This window comes from Mastacembelus armatus, chromosome 9, assembly GCF_900324485.2.
Source record: "Mastacembelus armatus chromosome 9, fMasArm1.2, whole genome shotgun sequence".
Classification (NCBI taxonomy): domain Eukaryota; kingdom Metazoa; phylum Chordata; class Actinopteri; order Synbranchiformes; family Mastacembelidae; genus Mastacembelus; species Mastacembelus armatus.
This window is the reverse complement of record NC_046641.1, coordinates 22,487,688-22,510,470: the sequence shown is the minus strand read 5'-3', so window position 1 is coordinate 22,510,470 and position 22,783 is coordinate 22,487,688. Positions and strand designations below refer to the sequence as shown.

Genomic DNA, 22,783 nt, shown 5'->3' with positions numbered 1-22,783 from the left:
CACTTTAAGGTGTTCAGGATTTATTGTCGGCCAGGTTTAATCCCTCCAGACATGTGGAGGAACCTGAGTGAAGTTCACCTGTGGACTGAAGTGTAGAAAGACACACACCTGTGTATGAGCAGTTCACACTGCTTGTCAGGACAGAATCCAGGACTTTAAGTCCAGTGAACTCTGGTGACACTGGTGAGGTGAAGACGTGTGGACCTCATCTGTCGCTGTCTGATACTGAAAACATTAGTTGATCTTGACAGAAGTAAATATCTGACAAAACTACAGTAAAAATACTAGTAAACAACAATCACCTGCACTGACTTTTGGGTTTGTTTACTTGCTGTTCGACCACGTGTTTGCAATGCAGCCACGCATGCGCCTCAAGAGTATCGCTTCTGTATCGGCGGCGCGCACAGCCAAAAACAATTCTCGGACAAGGGAGCGCGCAGTCCTCAGTCTGACAATTGATTGGCTGTTGACTCCTAGCCCCGCCCTCCTTCTCGGCGGACTGGTCAGACGGAGGTCGTTCTTCTCTCTGATTGGACACTATTTGTAGAACCGACTGTGTAGCTAGGCTACTGCTGCCTTCACGCACCTCTCCAAAGATAATATTTAACAGAATTCAAAGACGATGACCTGCTTTCAGTTGTTTTGGTTGGATTGTAAATGAAAACGGCGAGTTTTTTCTTTTCGATTTTTTCAAGGGTATAAAAGACAAATAAGAGCTGAAAACACACAATAAGACATAAAAGGTGATAATTGTTTACTTAAAGAAAACATTTGTTTTCCACTGTGTCTAGATGATCTCTGCTTTATTGTAGAAGAAATAATAAATACACATAAATCCAAATAATTCCAAAAATAATGCTGTTTTTTTTGGTTTATTTTAACAAATTAAAGTTTGTTTAAAGTTCCCAGACCTTGTACCCAACTGACCTACATGACAACTGAGCAACCTGATCCAAAGCCAGATTGTTTTTGTTTGTTGTAATGTAATGTATTATGTTAATGTCGTACTATGGCAGGCTTCCTTTGCAGAGTCCGGGTCGCCTGAGAGTAAAGTTAAAGTTAAACATGTTGAGACGATTTTCTCCTTAGGTCCAACACTCCTGTGTCCTGCAGCACCTAAAGGCGGCGCCAGTAGATGAAATAAAACACCGCTTTTTCTGCACTTCATGACCAAGTTTTACAGCCCCAGCAGCTCCGACACTTCCCCCAGTGACAATGTCAACTTTAAAAAACAGGTTAGACGGTCATACGTGACAGACGCGGGGCCCTGGATGTTTTTGCGCATCAGCAGCTCTAATTAGGATTTCAGTATAAATAAGGCCGCAGACGGGACAGCTCGGCCCGTCCTCCCGCCGATCTCGGAGAGCTAATTAGACACTGAGGTTAAAGCCATTGAAAAAGCTGCAAGCTGCTTCAACATGCACACACTCTGACCCGCCTCACGGATGGGACTCAACCCAAACAGGACCTACGGAGATATCCCGAAGGTTTCACGGTTTAGCGCAGAGGGTGTTTGTAGATGCATTGAAGATTTACCGAGGAGGTTGATGTTTGTGGAGACTTTTTAATGGCACAGTCTGCTGCTGCATTTATGGGAAGGTGAAGGTGTCTGTATGTTTTTTTTACTAGCGTCCAGACTCCTGCATCTCCAGCAGAGGAACCCATTTCTTCACCGGGTAGTTTTGTTTTCCGAGGAGGGGAAGGCGAAGTGTTTCTGGGGTGAGTGCAGATCCAGTGACCTGCTGGAGGACACGCATATGTTTTACTGTGATAACTCTGTTATATGGCTGCAGTGCCCACTAACAAACTATAAAGTGCATGTGTAGTGGTTTTTACTATACTGCATGGTTCCTGTTGCACCAAGACATTTATAGTTTGTTATATTTAGACTATATCCCCCCGTGCTATCACAGGCTTCTTGTAATTTGGGATGCACGCAGAGCCACTAAACCATGTCATGCATAAATCTTGTCGATATTCTTTAGAAACTTTAAAAAGTGCGGAATTTGTGTCGCGCTTTATGACACATTATAGTTCCTTGTTGTTCTAGGATGGCCTTTCTGCATTATTTCTATAATTATGGGTCTATAATAACCTTTAATTATAGGGTACATGGCTTCTTTTAATGAAACACGACAGATCTTGGAGATACGTTCAGTGGCACTTTTCAGGTCCCAAATTGTGATATCACCATCATCTGTGCGCGTTTCTTGCTGCAGATCTCGGTCATTATTTTATTTTTATTCATTTATTATTTTCAGGGAGGAGGAGGGGTAATAATGCCATAATAGTATACCACGTGAACAGGCGACAAAAACACAGAGAAACGATGGATTTCGTAAGGTTGACGCGCACGCAGCCTGCACCTCTGAAGGAAGCTGCAGTGTTGTGTTTACATGCGTCCTCCCCTCATGGTGAAGCGACACAGTCGATGGTTTCAGGGTATTGCAACATAACCGCGCTGCGCTGTCGACATTTCTAAATGACATGCAGGAATAAATACAAACAGCCATGAATTGTTGTGGACTTTAAGGCTGACGCGCGTCCTCGACGTCAGGACAGCAGGGGTAGGACGAGGGCAGGCTTTTGTTTCGGGGTAGGTAATGGATTCCTGTGTTATTTTATGCTTTTTAATATTTAATTTCATCATTCATGGCATCATATTACAGATGTGATCTATTCAATGTCAGGGAGATGCAGTGCTGACATAGAAACAGTGCAGCAGCTGAGGGAGGGAGGGGGGGGGGGAGGGGGGGGTGCGGGCTGCTGTTTTGTTTACTAATCTATAAAATAAAAATAAGACATCAGTGTGATTCACATGCGAGAGCCTAAGGCATCATGGGAGGGATTTATTGATCTGTTTCTAAAATTAACTAACGGGGCCAGGCTTGTTTTGGCGCAAAACCTGAAGCAGCTTGATGGTTGTTTTCAAGACAATGTCATTCACATTTCCTCCCTGGATTCATTCAGTGTTTCTTCGCTGCTGTCATGGCTTCAAGCTGACATTTCCTGTGGTGTCAGGATAATATACTGGAGGTTTTGCTTTGTTCGACTTTGTTATGAAACTCACAGGGATGATTGATGCCTCTTAATTAGATCTTAGCTTGATTAATGTAGAAATTGCCTCATATGTCAAACATTTGGCAATTTGGGTAAAATTTCTGCTGACAGTGTTTAGAAACCAAATGTGACCCTGTCTTTGAATAATGCACAGAGCTACAGGTGGAAATCCACCGATGACAGAGGAAAATAATGAATAGGGATTAGATTCATATTCTCATCTTGTATTTATTTACACATCCGGGTATCTGCTCGCTCCCTCCTTCCTCAGTGGCGCGTTCACGCCGCATGGGAAATAATTCTTCAGCAATAACAACAACTTTTTATTTTCATGAAACTAAAGGATATGATTTCATTTGTGGCTTGTAATGAAGAATTCTCTGCTTTATATTTAAAACGGGGTGGATCTGATTTCATGTTTTGCAGCTGACAAAACATCGGAGGTTAAAGATGGATATTTTTGGAGCATCTGAAATATCTTGACCTGCTCTTCAAACTGTGTTGGGTTTGAAATGCCACAGTCACAAAAGTCTACTTTTCATAAATCCTACAAGAGCATCACAATTAAGGTCCCTAAAACAGAGCTAAACATAACGTTAAATTTGAAAGATTATATTGGACAAGGTTATGAAAAGCAGCCAATCTTTATGTTTAACAATGAAATACTTATAATTTTTGCTTGTTTCTACAACAACAAATAAAATGAAAGGACCTCTAAAAGAGTGATGAAACTTAAACACATCTCCACCTGAACACTCTCAACCTAGTTTCCATCTCTCCCACGGGACCCTGAAGGCATCACGGTCAGTCATTGGCCAGCCCTACTGTCAGTCAGGGCTCCGTCTCCCGCCCACGTGGTGACGTTTCCTACCAAAGTAACCAGGCCAGTCCATCACGCACACAAAAGACACAACAAAAGCCCGTGTTAGGAAAAATGAGAGTCGTCAGCACCCAAAGGACACAACAATAAGTTCCCACCTGGCAGCATCACCCATGGACCAGAACCTGGGACGACGACAATCATTTATTTAACTCAAAAACACCAACAACTGAAAAGAAATCATCCTCACCAAGCAGTTTTTTCCCCCACCAAGCTGCGTTTTGCTCAGCTCTGATCCAGGTGGTGAGTACGGCAGCAGCTTCTCTGCAGCAGGACACTGATCATCTAACAAAAAAACAAAGAAAAGCTGAAAAGAAAAAGCAGCAGCCGCGGTTGGTTTTGTCGTGCTGGACCCACAAGCTGCATCAGGCTTTAAAAAAAAAAAAACCCCAGCCAGCACACTGTTGCACCGGAGCTGGCGTCGTGCTCTTTGTTGGTGCTAAACACGTTTAGAAGAAGTGATGGGGGGAAAAGAGAAAGGATGGAGGTTGCAAAAGTCTGGAACGGCCACATTAACTTATCTAGACTGAGAAAGTGTCCGTGAAAACGCGTGTTGTGTTGTAAAATGTGATGTTTTTTCGGGGGGTTGTGCGGAGCGAGGCTTTTGTCTGGACACACTTCTTCCTGTTGGCGGCTGCCTCTTTGTTTTCTCTCAGTTTGGATCAGCTGTTCCTCTTACCTGTCGACTCAACTTCGCATCTTCTTTTGTACAAACCTCGTTTTTCTTTGCTTTAGTCCTTAAAGCCCTTCACCTGATTGCATGTCACACAGGAGAGACACTGAGTGTACAGCCTGGAAGTGATTCAGTAGGACCGCAGGCTCGGTTTCAAAGTATTTGTCAGCTGTTACATTAAAACTAAACATGTACAAATACTAAAGTAATAGTATAAGAAGTGAGTACAAGTGAAATAATGTGCTGTCAAAATACCCTGAGGTCAGCATTTTGGCTTCACAAGAGACCAAAACAAACAAACAGCCACAGGTCATGTCTATTGTCCTTATTTGGCATTTAGGAAGACAAAAGTAAGGTGTGTGTGTGTGTGTTTGTGTGCGTGTGCGTGTGTGTGTGTGTGTGTGTGTGTGAGAGAGAGAGAGAGAGAGAGAGAGAGAGAGTGTCTTAATGCAAACACCATGTTATTGACTGTGTTAGTGACAGCCCTTTCTCTCTAAGGATACACAAAGCTGGTTTAACCACTGACGCTGGTGATGCTGAAGTGTGACACACTTTTAAACCTCTTGTGTGTGTGTGTGTGTGTGTGTTGTGTTTACCTTTCCCCATGCACGTGCAGCCAGAGTTAAAGTGAGCTAATTCAGAAAGAGGATTTTGTCCTTTTCATGCAGGGATTATGCCTCAGGCACCTGTGCAGATTGAGTATGTATGTAAATATGGCCTGTCTGGACCCACAGGATTGGGTTGCCACTTTGCACCTTCCCAGCCATGCTAAGTGTGTGTGTGTGTGTGTGTGTGTGTGTGCGCGCGTGCGCACGTGCGTGCGTGTGTTTATATGTGTTTGTGTGTTTGTTGAGCAGTCATGCTTCACATCACATCACGACTGCTTCCTGTTGAGTTGCGGAAGCTCCTTTGTTTTCTCGTCTGGCCGATGGCTTCTGTCTCGGCTCTGCTCTTCCTGTTGCAGCAAAATGAGCACAACTGGAAACTTCTAGAGCTGCTGAAGCTCGTTTTCATTGTGTTTTCACTGGCAGGAATGCAGCTTATTGTTGGTAATTTACAAGGTGCAGCCTTTGTTAGTGAGAGTGACTGCTGAGCCTGTAGGCTGCAGTAGACAATGTATTTTTAAGGATAAAGTGCAGTTTTTTTTTTTTTTTTTACTTCAACACTTAGATGAAAATAAAACCTTGACACAGTGACAGTGGGTGTCCTTTGTCACAAATGCTGACAGAAACAGTAGTAGGCCTACGCAGAACCTCATATTATGACTTCGGCATCTTCATATTAGTTGGACGTTCTGTTCCTTGTTTTGTTTTTCATGGGGAAATAAGATCCAAATTTTCACAGAAAGTGTGTTTGCTAATATTTTTCTGCAGTGAAACAAATGAAACCATGGTGACTAGACGAACAGCACCACCTGTTGGCAGGTTCATTGAATTCAACAACAGAGGCACAAGGCGCCCACGTGAGAGCTGCACAGCCTCCAATTGGTGCAGTTTATTCTAATCAGTAAAGATGGTAATTCCACAAAGTAAAAATATGCCATTTAAACCAAACAATCTGGATTTGGTTGTGCCTGCTATTCAAAAATTACCGTATTTTCTGGACTAGACATCAAGATCACATCTGTAAGAAGTCACACTTCTTTTTTTTTTTTTGCTCCTCTGGCTTGTCCTGCAGCTTATATAGCAGCTTGAGGTAACTGTGGTGTTATTTTGTGGAAGGTACTTCAAATTTTTTAGTTTCCCTTCAGAATCATAGTTCATCTTACCCCCTTTTTTTATTTTTCCTCTAAACAGTTTCTAACATTAGCATGCTAATATTAGCGAACCAGTATTGGCCTTAGCATGCTAACATTAGCATCATCAGTAGGTTTGGTTTGTTAAAGTTACACAACAGTTATGGCTGATTTTTACTTTTACTGTGTGTGAGTTTTCAATAACTACTAATTTGTATTTAAACCCTTTTTGCCGCCTGTTTAAATTAGCCGTTAGCATAAAACAATTAGTAAAAACTTACATTAGACCAAGTTTTTAAATGTATGAACATGTGTTGTCACCGACTGCAGTCATAAGCAGAATGTATTTCAACAGTACAGTAGATATTATGCAGAAGAACTGGCTGTGTTTGTGTTATTAGTACATTATTTGGTCATTATTACAGATGGATAAGTATTTAGGGATCTAATGTTTCAGCTGCTGAAGCTGAGAAGGAGCTAATTCATTTCTTAACCTTTGACAAGCCTGTAAAAAAAAAAAAAATACTATTAAGTTTTGCTGATCAACGTCTCATGTGGCCAAAAGTTACAGGATAATCGTGACGTCTGAAGTTTTTACATAAATTAGCTGAAGTTAGTTAACATTTAGTTAATTTTACCTTAGTAAAGTAAAGGTGTAGCAGCAAACCACCTGTTTTTTGTTGTAAATGCTGTTTTGTGTTTTAAGAGATACTTTAGAAATGCACTTATCAGTAATTATTATATTACTGATGATAAACAAGGTAACATGAACTTAAAATGATTGTTTTACTTCTTCTGACCTGCAACGTCCATGATTTGGTTCACTGAGCAGCATCAGGAAGCTGTTTTATGACCCTACATTCATCTGAAGGCCTTAAACACAGCACTGAATGAATGCTAGGGCTGTAATACGTCAGATGCTGTTCTGCTATTTGTATAGCACCTGTTTTACATGCCAGAGCAAATAAAATTGTAAATGTGAACTGAGCTGGGATGGGACTGAAGCTGAATATTAGATCACTTCAAACTTCTACCCAGGGGGTTGAGAAAAAGTTTAAAAGAGTAAAAATCTGTTTCTGCTCTATATGAACAAACCTTTGTAATGTTGTTACCTTTGCACACAGAGGCTACTGCTAGCTGAGCCCACACACGGTAAACAAAACAATTAATAAGGAGAATTGAGGTACAAGATAAATGAAAGGCTCATAAACATTTGATCATGTGAATGCTAAATTTCAACTCCCCAGGTTTAAGTTCATTTTTTAAAATATTATTATACTTACTGTTGTGCTGAGTGTGAGTGTCAGAGTTGGGATTGGGACTGGGATTCAAATTCTTCCCATACCATGATAATGTGGCTTTGTTTTACACATGTAGAGACGTTTTTGTCAGTTTCTTTGAAAAGGTCATGCATTCATTGTGTCTCAGCTGCATTGTCTCACCAGCTATTCTAGTCTGTCCTCGGTATGAACTGGTATGCATTTGTTTCTCTAGAGTTGAATGTGCTGCAAACCTGCTGAGCTAATCTCAGGCATGAAAACATGATCCAGCTGTCTTTAGAGATACATTTGATGCTTTTAATGTGTTTCCTCTTGCAGCTTGAACAAGGTTTCAGAAATGGAAAGATAAACAGGGATTCTGTGAAAAATCATGTGATTTTTCTGACAGACATTAAAAAAAAAAAAAACCCACAACATTTATGGTAGAATCCCCAATAGTCCTGCATCTGTCGGTCCAGTGGGACAGAACAAACAAAGACTCTGTCCTGTCATAAACTTTGGGAAGAAATTAGTGGGCAACTGAAACTTATGTGGCTTCACATAAAGAAGAGTTTGTTTGATTTGTCATAATATGAAAGTTACATCACCCCATAGCAGTGTTGGCCGTCAACAACGTGCAATTGTAATCACATAATAGATGACTGTAATCAAATGATTGTCCCAGCAAATGAGATGTGTTTATATTGGAAATGCAATCAAGATCATGAGCTCTAAAAATAGGAGTATGGTCCATGTGACTGTGTCACCACATCTCTCTTTCCTTTTCCCCTTCAGGTTTGATTTTCTCCTGTGGTGTCTGTGTGGAGCGTGCCACACACCCACTCCACAACAACGACGGCTTTTGCTTGCATCTTCCAGTGTTTCTTCTGTCAGCAAGTCCAGCAGAGCTGCAACTCTTCCAGTGCCAGCCCTGACACCAGCGAGGAGCCCTGCCCCACTGACATGGTGAAGATGACCAAGTCCAAGACCTTCCAGGCTTACCTGCCAACCTGTCACCGCACCTACAGCTGCATCCACTGCCGGGCACACCTGGCCAATCATGACGAGCTCATCTCAAAGGTACGACGGCTCCTCCCAGTCCTCGGCTTTAACCACCCTGCAGCTTTTCATGTGACATTCAGCTGCTCCCTGTAGGAGGTCTGCAGTTGTGTCACTGATTTCCCAGAAACCACACTTGGTGCTATCATTCAGGTCAAGTGGAGAAAAGTAACCTACCAAGAAATGAAAGGCCTATTTAAAATACACTCCTAAGTGTGAGTGCACACCCATTGAGTACTGTTATGCGGATAGTGTGCTGGAGCGGGGCAGTGAATGTAGGTTACCATGTCACAGCAAACTGTTTTTAGGCACACACATCGTCTGAAAACATGTTGAGACATGAGAACAGTCAGATGAATTCACTGCTAGAAAATTAGCTTATGGGCACCTTCATAAAGGAAGCAGTGCTAATGTTTATGTCTGACTAGTATCTGAAAAGAAAAAAAAAAAACTTGAGAAAATGTGTTTTATTTGAAGTGAATTACTGCAGCCTTTCCTGTGCTGCACTATCTAATGTTACAGTATGTAGTCCACAAAACTCACATGGACAGATATGTCTTTGGAATAAACCGTGTGAACTTATTGCCTTGTTAGTGACCAAACTAGCTAGTTTTCTGACAGACAGACAAACTCTGCTCCTACATATCACTTATTTACTGTCACTTATTTTAAAGCTCAATGCAAGACTATTGAAGACAAAGGAGTGTTGGGATTATTATTTTTTGCATTATCTGAACCTCCTGACTGATCCACAGCTACCAGAAAAGCTTGTTTGCTGCCAAAGGAGCTTCAACCAGTTATTAAATCCGGAGGTTCCTTTTATTGTCCCACCAGCACTGAACAATTTTAATGTCTGTGTTCAATGAGTCAATGGAGATAACTGCTTGTATGTGTCTGTAACTTAGAAAAAGATCAAATCAAAGATTTCACGATTATTTCAGATAGAAAACCAGGTAATTTCAAAGTGTTCACATTCATATACCTTTTCTTGCCCCTGCACTTTCAGTGTTAATACTCTTAAATTCATTGTTAAAGCTGGTATGAGCCATGTATGAGCAGACTGAGGAGCAGTATATAGTTCAGCTGCTCTGTGGAAGGTTTTACAGGATTTTGCCGTTTTATCCAGTTTTTCCTTGTTCAAGTCGTACGCTGATTAATTTGCAGGTATGGAAGTATCTAAATGGCTATCACGGTTTCTTTTGGATCACATTGTGAGCAGTGAGGACTTGGCTTTCCAGTATTTGGAAATCAATTAGTCAGTGCCCAGGTAAACTATGAATTCTCACTCAGCTGGGACCCAGCGATGATTGAGTGTTGGCCGCTGATTTTAGTTGTGGCAAAAAGCAATTGGGTCTGACAGCAGTGTGATTTTTATTTGATGCTATATTACATTTTAAAGCTTGTACCTGTCTGCTCCCAGATCTGTGTTTTATTTGTGCCGTAAATTCTCAAAGGTTTCGGTGACATCCACAGCTGCTATTATTACTGAAGTCATTTCTGCAGTGCACAAACGAGCTGGTCACTGTTTCACAGTGTTCAGGCCTTGGCTATTTTTGGGGCTCTTGCTGTTTTTTTTAAGTTTTTAAAAAAACTGAGAAAAGAGCCGCGTTGGCTCGGTGAACTTCTCTGGTGATCTCAGTCTTAGTCTGAAAGTATCAGAAAGTAATGAGAACTGATTACAGGCAGATCCTGATTTTGTTTGGAAGTAGATAGGGGCTGTATTTTTACAGCAGCATTTAGGATGGTGAAATTCTCACCTATTTCAATAGATTTGAATGCAGACCTTGCTATCTGCAGATTTGCTTAATCCGAACTTGCTGAGTTAAATCTGCTCGAAGCTTTAGCACTGACTCCAACTTTGAACTTTGCCACACAAATCTCCAGTGTGGTCACCCTCAACCTAAATGGAGGAAGCTGCTTTAGCTGTTGCAGTTTCATATGACATTTCTCAGTATGCTTCTGTACTCGCAGTGCTTGATTGTGTAGCAGCTATGACTGGGAGTTTTTCAGGTTCTGCTTTTCAAAATGTTCAGTATTTAACTTTGGTCATCATGTCATCATAGTGTTTAACACTCTTTTTTTGTGATTTCTCCTCCAGTACAGTTAATTGTCCTGTATCTCACTATCTAACTGGCTCTTTGAGACGTTCCTCCAAATAAAAAGCAGTATAGATCTTCAGTAGTAACACATTGGGTTTCATTTTATTTTTCCAATCTACTCTTGACATGTTTCCACCAGATAGTCCCACAAAATATGTGAACTTGCAGAGCCCTTATCAAATATCAACACTAGTATTTTGGTTGTGAAAAACAGAATTTTTAACTTTCAGCCCAGTTCCTCCCTTAATAAACAACTATTAATGGGCACATAAAACCCCCAAAATCATCTTACAGTCAGATTACACAGCAGGATGCAGCAGGATAAGAGTCAGTCCATTAGCCCAAAATGAAATTTTCCTGCCAGGTCTTGTCTTGTATCTGGGGATAGGAATCTGGATCTGAATGGCTGAGAGTGAGCTGGAGTCTGCACCGTTACATCCTCTTTTTTTCTCCTGATGTGAAGTGAAACAGCTGCCGTTAATACCGACTGTAGATGGACAGCTGGTGAGCAAAGAGCGAGTAAAGTTTATAAACTGCCAGATGAACCCGAGTTGCTTCGACTGAAGTGATGACCTTTATGTGCTATAATATTAGTGACAGTGTGCACTCTCATCATGCACTAAGCTGATTATTTAAATGGCAAAGATGATCAATCTGTGCACTCAACATCTCCATGTCGAAATCCATTTGCCTCCTGCGGCTTGGAGACTTGGAAGCTCACAGCTTGTTAGTGCAAGCAGGAAGACGAGGCTGGTAAACAACCCAATCACCAGACTGCTGTTCCTTTCAGCAGGTCAGAGGCCTCAGGTTGGTCATTTTGGAGCTGTGAAGTCTGCACAAGAAGGATCTGACAGGGTTTTAGTTGTCAAAGACTGTTGGAAATCACATTGAGGAGCCTTTGACCAAAGAGACGGGCTGTTCTCATCTATGTGCACCTCACTTATCCTGTCAAGAGCTCGGACTCATGTCTGTGATGGTGCAGACTGAGGTGTTTTAGAGCTTAATTGGTTCTTCAGTAAATTATAAATGGATGCAGAAAAGTAAAATGCAAATATGCTTAAGTTTAAAGCAGGTGTGTCAGAGTAAGCTGTTTGTTTCCTGACTTTTTTCCTTTTGATTTACTTTCCTGTTTGATTCACATCCACTTATTTGTAAACAGGAAGTTACTGGCATGAGACACTAATAATACTAATACTACTAATAATAGGCATGAAGCAAAATATATAATGCAGGTAATGGGACCTAACTTGTTGGACTAACAGGAGGATTTCTAACTTGAAGAATGCCCACACAGTGACAAAGGAACCAGCACAAACTTCTGTGTGGTGTTTTAATTTTAGGAGAAACAAGAAAAACACAACAACTAAATCCGGTCATAAAATAATTCCTGGCGTCTTTAAATATCTGCAAGGCAGGCTGTGGCAGAACAGGGACTTGATAGATGCTGTGAAGAACACCGTGAAGTCTGAAGTTGAAAACTACCATTTTCATTTTATTGTGACTCCACATGGCAACAGACGTTTGCAGTGGGAGCTGGAGGAAATGCTTTTTGGGCCAAGTGACCAAGTAGAGGTGAGCATTCAACATGTAAATGAGTTTTTTGTAGAAGCTTTCAGAGTTGAAAAGATGTTCAGGGATTACTTAGCGTTGACAGACCTGTGTGCCTCTAATGAACCTTTTGATGCTCCAGCTGCTCGAAGGCAGAAGTGGTTTTGCATAGAAATGACCAACAAAGTTTTGGAAGCTTGCAAGCTTTGCTTTCTTTCAGCCGCATGTCTTCAGCTGCACATTTGACCTCTTCACTGTAACTTTGACTTCTTCTGAGCCCTGACTACTGCCCTCTGAGAGACAAAGGCTGTTAAGTTTGTGCTTGTTTTTGAGTCATGCCACATTGATTGCTGAAGTTCTGCAGGGATGAAACTGGGGCAGGAATGCAGGAGGACCAGTAGCACCAGTACAGCTTTGAACTGGGAAATTAGATTTATTTCTGCACAGTAGCTGCATTTCAGGGAGGTCCACCACATCTGGAACAGTCACTTGCATCAGGAAAGTAAACTAGTCTGGTTTGTGGTTTCTGTTTATATAATAAAACGTTTCCTGTTTTGTGGTGTATTATTTTTTTCCCCTAGTTGTTTGGTAGGATGTGGGAAATATATGGTATTTAATTAGCAGCAGGCCGGAGATGGCAGCGTTTGTTTGTTGTGGTTAAGGTCAGGTGGACGATCTGTTATTTGCAGGTCACACTTGGATGATGCTGATTGATATTCACCTACATTAATATGGAGTAACAGTCAGAACTGCTGTATTATTATTTGAGGAAATAATCTGCAGACTGATAATGAAAACAAAGCGGTTTCTGTAAATCAACATCGGTGATGAGTGATCTCTTGACTGGGCTGTGTGGCCTCGTTTCTTGGGCCAGTGCCATAAGGTGAATCTTGACAAATGATCTCATTATTCTAAACAATCCAGTCTAATGATAATTGGATTCTGTTTAAGGACGCTCTGTTTTTCTCCTGTGGGTTTCACACAGTAAACACGTCACTGTACAGTATGTTGTTAGGCTTCTGCGGCTGTCTGACAACATCTGACATGCTGTTAATGAAAAATAGATAAATGTGATGTAACCTGATAGATCATTGAAAACCCAAGATTGCTGGCAGTGCTTCAGGTCTTTATTTAGAGTCAGAACTTTTTCTCTGTGAGTGCAGAAAGCTGTTTTTGACAACATGTGTATTACAGTAATTTTATGTTGGTTGTATTATCATTTTACAAAATATTTGCAAACTAATAGTAACATGAAAATAAAGGCGTCAGTTGTTTAAAGATGCCAAATAAGACGCCTTCAGCTGCAAATTTAAGACACTGTAACTGCAGAATATTGGCACATTTCTTTGATAAATAACCTTTTATCTGATTTAGCAAATGTCCATGTCAGGACATTGTTGATATGTGAAAATGAGTATTTTGCTATTGATTTTGACACTGATCTATCAATAATGTCTATGCTCTGCCACACCTCATTGATATTTGTGTGTCCAGTCATCCAGGGCAGCATCACCAGTCCTCAGCATCAACCCTTCTAAGCTGATTATGTTACTTAGGAGAAGACGACACCATGGTCTGGTGTTTTCCACTACACGCTGCCAACTCACCCTTTCATCCCATATGAAGTTTGTTTTGTGCCATGCATGCTCTTGTACCGTGATTCTTAGGTTTTTCACCGCGAGTAGGAAAAGTAGAAAGTAACAACAAAGGGGGCGGTGTTGGAGGAATGCTGCAGGTTCTGGCAGATTTCTCTCTAATCGTGCAGTTTGAGTGCCGGGGGGGAAAAAAAAAAAAAAAAAAACAGTTTCCCCTCTCCAAGCTTATGTGCCACGTCTTCAAAGTATGCCAGCTAGTGAGCAAGGATGCAGATGGAGCAGCACGAAACAGAGGATTAACCTGAGCACCCAGGCCAGAAGCAAATATGGCAGGAACATCCTCCCAACCACTAAAGTCAATATTGGAAATCCAGGTTGTTGCTGCAGATCTGAACGTGCAGTAAAACTCTGTAAAGGTTCATTATTATTATTATTAAGATGTTATTATTATTATTCATTGTGAATGAGACCTGACTTTCTGTACCTTAGAATAAGGCACCAGTCTTTACAACAGCTTCCATGTGCACTGCTTCAACATGGAGCAGTACAGGCCTAACATACAGTTCCTGAGCCGTGATTGTACGGTCACTATGTCGGGTGAGGACTAAATTGGATGAGGCGCCGTTTGCATGAAGGGCAACGAGACGAAACCGTGACGAGACATTAAAAACACCTTCACCCAAAGCACGCTGAAAACCAGAAGTGTAAGCACAAAATCCGACCTGGCATTTGTTATTATTGTCATGCTGAGCCTGCTGCACCTTTTCAACATCGCTGTCAGCTCATATTTTTGTCAGATAACCCCCAGCAGATACAAGCATCCTCCTGAAAGCAGGTCGCAGTATGAGCAGCAGGTGAGAGGCGAGTGTGAAGGCCTGCAGTGTGAACGTGGTCCTGGAGCGGGATGATGCAGCCTGAATACTGAGGAGGAGGCTGAGTGTTGTGCTCAGCACCTTCGCTTTGTCCCACCCATCAGGCTGACAGGAGTTCCTCTAATGGATTGATCGCACTTTTCATTTCTCAACATTAATGGATAACTTCACTTTTGCTCCATTTTCCTCTTCTCACTGGAGCTTTGCTGAGACTCTGATGACAGAACAGACAGTTTAATCTCTCTTTTCTTTTTTTAAAGTCACACTTGAACTAAGAGCGTTATAGGTTAGCAGAGGTTTATTAAATTATGGAGTAGCCACAGTAGCAGCAGAACTCCAGGGATGACCGTGTTGGCTGGTCCACTACTTAAGAACGTAATGAAATGTCTCCAAATGTCTGAAATCTGGCACATGCATTAACAATCCGCTGACCTGCCCTATAATACCAGCACCAGGTCCAAGTTAAATCTGTCCACTAATTTGTTTTATGACCAGATTCCTGCAAAACCTAATGACCTTTCCCTCAATGTTAGTGCTATTACAAAATGTTAGCATGCTAACATGCTAAGTTAAGGTGACACATGTGGCAAACATTATACCTGTAATGCTAAATGCTAATATTAGCATTTAATTCAAAGTACAGTTATTCCCACAGGCACGGTCACATCATATGAGATGACTGGTAGAAAGTCACTTCTAAACAAGGGAGTTTGGAAGTTTAACATCTGTTCACCATGAACAGGCCTTTGCTTTCAGTTATGATCAATCGATGTGGATTTTTCTAATTTAGATCGGCCTGTTGGTTTGATTTTTATTGTGCCTCACATTTTGCGATCACCTTTGTGAATTGATGCTGTTTTCTATCTGGGGAAGCACCAGAGAAGCTGCTGCTCTCTGCTGTTGAAGAGGATTTGTGTTTTGTATGTTTGGCTGAAGGAGCAGATTTCTCTGTGCGAGGTATTGTTCCCTTCAGTCCCCCCATATGGTCAAGAGGATTTTGAGATTTGCTTTGTAGAATTCATTCCTTGAGAACAGGCGTTTTAAAACAAGTGTGATTGTAGCAGTGGAAAAGGGAAAAAAAAGAAATGAGCTCAGTACCCACACTCCCATTTGCTTATGTTTTATTAAGCGGTGTAAAAAAAGACCTATGGGAGTATGTTCAGTCTCCATCTGGTTTTCGCTGCACCTTTAGATTTTGGAAACAATCCTCAGGCCCCAAAAGCTGTCAGTCTCAGCATTAAAAAAAAAAAAAAAAAACATGATCCACATTTCTTTTTTTATTGATCTTGTAGGATTTTGCTGTTAGACTCTTAACAGGCTGTGTGACAACCATCCTCCTTTTCTGGCCAAGTGATCTAGAGTTTGGGTAGAGAGAAAATGCTGCCAGAGTAAAAATAGACTGTGGGAAACAGATAAGGGCAGCGAGACACAGAGCTGGCCTTTTTTTTTTTTTTTTGCCAGTGGTAAAGTTGATGGCTGAGCCACAGTTAAGTTCAGATAAGACACCCAGCTCTTGTCACATGAAGTAACCCCCACCCTGCCTGAACACTGTGGAGAGGACTTGTTGTCGACTCCACAGGGACCGACCTAGTTCCCTCTCGCAGCTAAAGGTCACATGTCTTGTGGCTCTGGACTGTGTGTGTGTGTGTGTGTGTGTGTGTGTGTGTGTGTGTGTGTGTGTGTGTGTGTGTGTGTGTAAACTTCACACACAAACCACAAACTTGTGGATGTTACAGTAAGACATCCAACACCTACAGCGACGAGAGGAGGGAGCAGAGAAAAGAATGAGGAGCTTCTTCTTTGCTTTGTTGCTGTTGAATCAGGATCAAGCCTGAACTCAGATTATCTGGAAAAAAAAAAAAAAAAACCTTTGCAGTTTTGACAAATGCTCCCCTGAGCCTCGGCGGTGGTGGCTGTGGTCAGCGGGGGAGGCAGCTGGTGCTCCTATTAGGCAGTATTAGCTCAGCGCCCTCAACCGCAGCCACAAACTCATCTGCCACATTCATTTGCAATGGAAAAAGCAAATCCGATTGGAGCCCGTCTGCTGGCAGAGGATGACGAAGTCTGGCAGGCTCTGTTGTCCCCCAGTGTGACAGCTTCACTGCTCTGTTTACATTCATATACAGCAGCGTCACACGTGTGAGGCACAAAGCCGCATGTTTTATTAAACCTTCTATGTTCATCACTACATGAGTAGTGTCTCTGATGTCTCTGTAAGCTGATATCAGCCTTTTCATTTATTTAGGTGAGTTTCGGTGTCTCCTCAGCTGCAGGGATTCGTTAATTAATCAACAAGTTGATCGGTAGAAAATTATTCAACTGTTTTTAATTGTTCTGTTTAGTTTTTCAAACCAAATAGTCGAACGTTACCTGGTTTTAGCTGCAGCTATTATCTTCATTCTTTACAATTCATCTGCACAGCTGAACCAATTGTTTCACTGTAAAAGTCAGAAAATGCAGCTCTTATTATTTACTGTACCCAGATGAATTTGTATTACTATCATGCATGACAAAGAAAAGCTGCATCTCCTCTAGAGCTGAAATAGTTTCATTGATTTTAACACTAATTTATCATTTTCATCACTTTTTAAAGTGAAACCTTCTCTGGTTTATAAATGGGACTATTTGCTTCTCTGTCTGAAAATGTCACCTTGGATTCTGGTGCCGTAAATCAAAAAATATCAAATTCCAAGAAGACTGAAAACCAGGAAACACTGAAATAAACTGTTCCAGTTTCAAAGCTTTTTAAAGTTTTAAGGCTGAACCGTCCTCTGCTGTCTCTGGAGGACGAGGGTCTTTGTTCTTTTTAACCTGTAGTGTCATTGTTTCGGACCCACTTCCCACCAGGGGGTTTGCACACGTTGCTGAGATGATGTTGAGGTGTGTGTGTGCAGTGACTCTTCTGCAGATTGTGGTTACCCATAAAAGATATTTACATGTGTATTGATTCCAGTCTTGTTAGGAAGGAAATGAATGAAACATGTTTGTTTTGCCGCAGGGACACACACATCCTGCGTTTTGGTGAGAATGTAAACAAAACGATTTGTTTCGAAGTAAACTCAACCATCAGCTGACATGTTTCCAGCATGTGCTCATGTGGGTTGATAGAGACGGTTTGATCGTTAAATCTTTGTCCTAATCACCTCAGAATATCCCACTAAACTGTCTGGGCTGTGATTTATTGACGCTTCATCACAAAGCTTTGCTGAGGCATTAAAGTATCTTCTATCAGCTGTTAGACGCTACTGTAAAAACTGTTGTGTTGTTCTGCAAACACACTGCGTCAACAATGAAGCACCAAGTCTTCGGTTTGCAGCAGGGAGAAACTTATCGATCAGATTTTTATCTACGTTGTTCAGCAGAAAGTTAAATACCGGTGAGAAATGTGAAGCTTCATTTCATGTTTTCTGATCTGATGCAGTGATTAGTGAGAAGGAAATGAGCAGTACGTGCTCTCTGATGTTAATGTGCTCAGACTTTGATTCCTTACCTTCCCTAAACTTGTGTGTGAGAACCCTGACAAGGTGGAAGGACAAGTATGCAGACGAGTTTGTAGGAGAACAGCACCCTGGGGCGTCAGTTGCTGGCAGGCCTTTATTCTGTGATGTGGTGCAGCTCTGCATTAACTTACATGTTTTTTTTTTTTTTGTCTCTCTCATTCCAGTCATTTCAAGGAAGTCAAGGAAGAGCCTATCTGTTTAATTCAGTGTAAGTATGAGCCTCACACTCACAATTCACCTTGTTTGTTTGCTTTGTTGCTCTTCTTGTGTATTTGATTTGTTCGGGTTCACACAGTGATCAGCATTTACAAGAGATCTGTGGCCTGTAAATAAAAGCCAAATGCAAAAGCAGCTCATAAACAGTGTCCACACTGGGTGTCTTTAGGTTTAAACACCAGCTCAGCTGCTTCGCCCTCAGTCGACACTTGTTTACTGTTGATTTATGAGCTTGGCCCTCAGGCCTTTAACTAACAACAGTGCCAAAACTATGTTTTAACCTATAAGCACAAAACAATACGGGCCACAACAACCTGTCGTAGCCACAAAACGCGAAATACAAGAAGCAAACAGTTTATATGGGTAAGGTTCTCATCCATTACAGCAGAATTTACCACATTTCCTCACCAATATTCCTTAAAAACATCATTGAAATATCAGTTATCGAAGTAGCTGATTATTTAAGTTGATCGACTAATTGATTGTTTCAGCTTTATGTGAAACTACATTAGATTGACTCAGCAGAAAGACTCCAGTGACTTGTTATCTAAACAGCTCCCGGCTGATCGACTAATTGATGAATCGGTTAATCACACGAACCCAGTCACATTAAAACCAATGTCAGACACATGGTTCAGGTGGAGTTTGGCTGTGACTTTTCTGTCTGTGGCCGAGTTCAGAAAATAACATTTATGTTCCCAACAATTTAGGTACAATCATAAACAAACAGAAGCTCAGTTACACAAATAAATACTTACTGCCACTAGTTTGATCTGGTGATTCGCAGGTCAGGAAACATGTTTATTTACCTTATATATATGAATCTACTGTTTCAGCACTTAAATGGCAGCATGTACGAGTCAGGACTTAATGAGACTTTGAAATATTGTTGCTGAAACTATAAAAAGATTTGTATTTCAGCTTCCAACTATATGGTAGTAATAATATTTGGCCTTTGTTTCAGTCCATCTCTCTAAACCTTTGAACAACTTTTAGCAGTTTATTTCTTGGTTGGTTGGTTTTTGGGTCTTAATGAACCACGCAGAAGTCTGCCCCCTCTCTCGCACACACACACACACACACACACACACACACACACACACACCCCTGAGGCCCGAGACATTTTCAGGTGTCACGGTGCAGCTGCTTTGTGCTGCCCGAGTCTGAATTACATTGTTCTCACCTGCCAGAACGAATCGAATGAAAGAAGCAGTTTACAGACTCTGGAGTCCAAATAAATCATTTCAAACATGCTCAGAAAACCAGTGGACAAGGTTCACAGTGATTTGAAGGTAGAAAATACCTACAAAACACCTCTATTTAGAAAAATAACAGTAATTAAAGGACATGCATAGATTAAAAAAAAAATAAATAAAGACAGTCTAATCCAAATATATGAAAATTTCAAGAGATTTATTTAAAGTCTGTAGTGTAGAGCACATGTGAAGTATTGGTGCTGTTAGCATTACGCTGTCCTTCAGGCTACAGTTGGTGGCTGCTGTGAAGATGAAGATTTTACAGAAAGTGTTAATATTGTCAGCTAAAAAAGGAAATCTGTTAAACAGGGACAAAAATGTACTTGTGACAGTGTGATGAGTTTTATTTAATTCCTTTAACTGTGGTATGTATGTGCATAAAATACTCCAAATCGATAACATTTCATGTATAGAGAAATAATTGAGACTGAATTGTGAATATGAAAGTGTTCACCATCCAGGCTGGAGAATATCTGTAGATTCTAGTCAAACTTTTAGTCATTTGAAACATTGTTTGTCACATTGTTCGTCACATTGTTCATCACATGGAGAACTTTTTACTGCTTCAGCCTAAAGTAAAAGATTTGAGCTCTACTTCCACAGCTCTGCCTGACCTCTGTGACCTTCCCACAGGGTGAACGTCGGCTGCGGGCCAGCTGAGGAGCGGGTCCTCCTCACAGGTTTACATGCTGTGGCTGATATCTACTGTGAAAACTGTAAAACCACCCTCGGCTGGAAATATGTAAGTCAGTCTCCTCTTCAGGTTTCACCCGAGCCCTTAAACTTTCTCGTCTTAGTGTTTCTTGATTCACCACTTAGCGCCTGCTGTGCTGTTGCATAACTGAGCGGTTACTTGGCTTCTAAGGAGACAAATTTCGCTATTACGGGTCAAAAGAACAAGGGTGCTCTCATTAAAGCATTGCTTGGTAAAGCCATGGTGACAGTTCTTTTGCTCAGGTTTGTATTTAGGCTCAGAGATCGAGCACTCTGTGGTCTCCCAGCGTGCAAGATAATTACAGCGCCGAAAGGTTGGCTGCAGACTGCCAGGCTGGTACCTCTGAGAGTCTACAGTGATTAAATGTCAGGCCATTTTGAGGAGGCTTGTCCTGGTAATTATCTGAAAAGACTATAGAAGAGTGTAAAATAACTGAACAAAGTATAAGAGAGGACTGACTTAAAGCTGCTCCTTCAGTGACAAAAACAATTAAGAGATTCTCAGAAAGGCCCCGCAAGCAAAGCAGAGCTGGTTTACAAGGCAAAGCAGTCTGAGCAGATAATCAAGGACAGACGCTGGGCCACGTTCTGACTCTGCTGAAGCTCAGCAGGACTGGGACATGTGTTGGAAATCATGATCAGCATGAGTCAGTATGTCTGCATATATCAGATAGTACATGACGCCGAGACACGACGCATGAAAATAGTGAATTATTGTGCAAAATGTGTGCAGTGCTGCGTTTTGTTAGTAAAACTGTGTCATTGTAACCCGTAGCCTGCTCTGTGATCATTGCAGGACAGGGCTGGTGAGTTTCTATGTTTTTGTTTTGCACAAATCTCATGCAGAGACTAAAAGCTTGTGTTGTAGACAGAAACGTTCAACTGATCTCTGCTAGTTTCTCAAACTAAACATGTTAATTCAAGTGTCAGGTTCAGTTTTCCCCTTATTATTATTATTATTATTCCTTTATGTGTGTTTGCTCTTGGAAAAATCCTCTTGTTCTGTCTGAATCTACTCATTTATACTTTATGATGTTTACACTGGACCGTTTTTAATAATAATTAGGCCTCCAGTTATTTTCATTATCGGTTTTTCCAATTAACCGATTAGTTCTTTCAAAAAATCCACAATAATTTCTCACATTTCTTAGACATTGATGTGTTTGTGGAACCAAAAGACTTGATTGGCCTTAGTCTTGTCAGATTTTTCCTGTTCTCAAGTGTCGACATCAGTAGCGGTTGGTGTGGCTCTCCTAACTAAAGGTTTTCTCTGCTGGTCTTTACAGGAGCATGCGTTTGAGAGCAGTCAAAAGTACAAAGAGGGAAAGTTCATCATCGAGCTGGCTCACATGATCAAGGACAACGGGTGGGAGTGACGCTGCGGCCGCTCGGTTTCTGACCCTGGAATGCTCTTTAATGAACTGCGTGGAGTGATGACCATCGACCACCCCCCCCTGCCCATATGTCCACAAACCTCCACCCCTCCTTCACGTGCACACGCTCACCTGCTCATCGTGAAACTGAACCGAACAAATGACGTAACATCGACGACAAGGAAGTGGAGCGACACTTGAAAACACACGTCACAGGAGTCCTGTCGTTACTTTGAAGATTGTTGTGTTCTCCTTCGCAGCTCCAGAGCTTTTGGGTTTGACCCCCTCCCCAAACACACTCTCACCCCACCCTAACCCCCCCCCAAACCACGCTTACAAGTGATTGTCGTGACCACTATGCGACCGGAGACGGACTTCACTGAAAGGACATTGTTTTGGTTTTTGATTTTTCACCCATCCAGCGAGACAGACAACTTTGATGACTTTGGTTATTTTATAGTTTGATTGTTGTTATAGTTTTAACTTGTGGGTTTGATGCCGAAGGATGTTACTGGTTAGCATTTTATTTCCCTGACACATCTTCGTTTTTTTGTTTGTCTGTTTGTTTGTTTGCGGCTTGGTGTATCTCTGCCTCTAGCTGAGCATGCTTTTCTTTGCTAATGTCCAAATGAGCAATCGGGGACGGGCGAGAAGTGGAGGCGAAAGGGAGTTTATTGTAGTTAGAAATATGTAGCAGCATCTCGCTTTTTATTTAAAGTGGTAACGGCCAGGATTGCTATGGTGTGGGATTTTATACCTGATCTTCTATTTTTATCTTGTTTTTCTTTCTTTTTCTCGTGAATCTTAATTTCCCCCCCCGTTCTGGTACTTTTTAGCACCCTGAAAGCATTAAAAGCAGCACCTAGTGTTTTGTCTGACATACATGGATATTTATATCTATATATTCACATAAATATATAAATAGTTGTAGTGGTTGGCTAAAT

The 22,783-nt window shown here is 41.4% G+C and overlaps 1 protein-coding gene across 4 annotated transcripts; it reads left to right on the top strand.

Annotated features, from left to right (window-relative positions):
• The first annotated feature begins 1,053 nt into the window (after positions 1–1,053).
• Positions 1,054–22,263, top strand: ypel1 (yippee-like 1). 4 transcript variants are annotated; one of them, XM_026321709.2, is made up of 5 exons: positions 3,927–4,183; positions 8,403–8,687; positions 18,445–18,488; positions 20,386–20,494; positions 21,753–22,263. In XM_026321709.2, exons 2-5 carry the CDS (start codon positions 8,571–8,573, stop codon positions 21,840–21,842), a joined length of 360 nt encoding a protein of 119 aa, XP_026177494.1. In that variant the 5' UTR covers positions 3,927–4,183; positions 8,403–8,570; the 3' UTR covers positions 21,843–22,263. The 4 variants fall into 4 exon arrangements, with proteins under 4 accessions (XP_033181266.1, XP_033181267.1, XP_026177494.1 ...); XM_033325375.1 differs by lacking the exons at positions 3,927–4,183; positions 21,753–22,263 and adding an exon at positions 1,054–1,719 and having other exon boundaries at positions 20,386–21,142; XM_033325376.1 differs by lacking the exons at positions 3,927–4,183; positions 21,753–22,263 and adding an exon at positions 2,496–2,596 and having other exon boundaries at positions 20,386–21,142.
• The last annotated feature ends 520 nt before the right edge of the window (positions 22,264–22,783 follow it).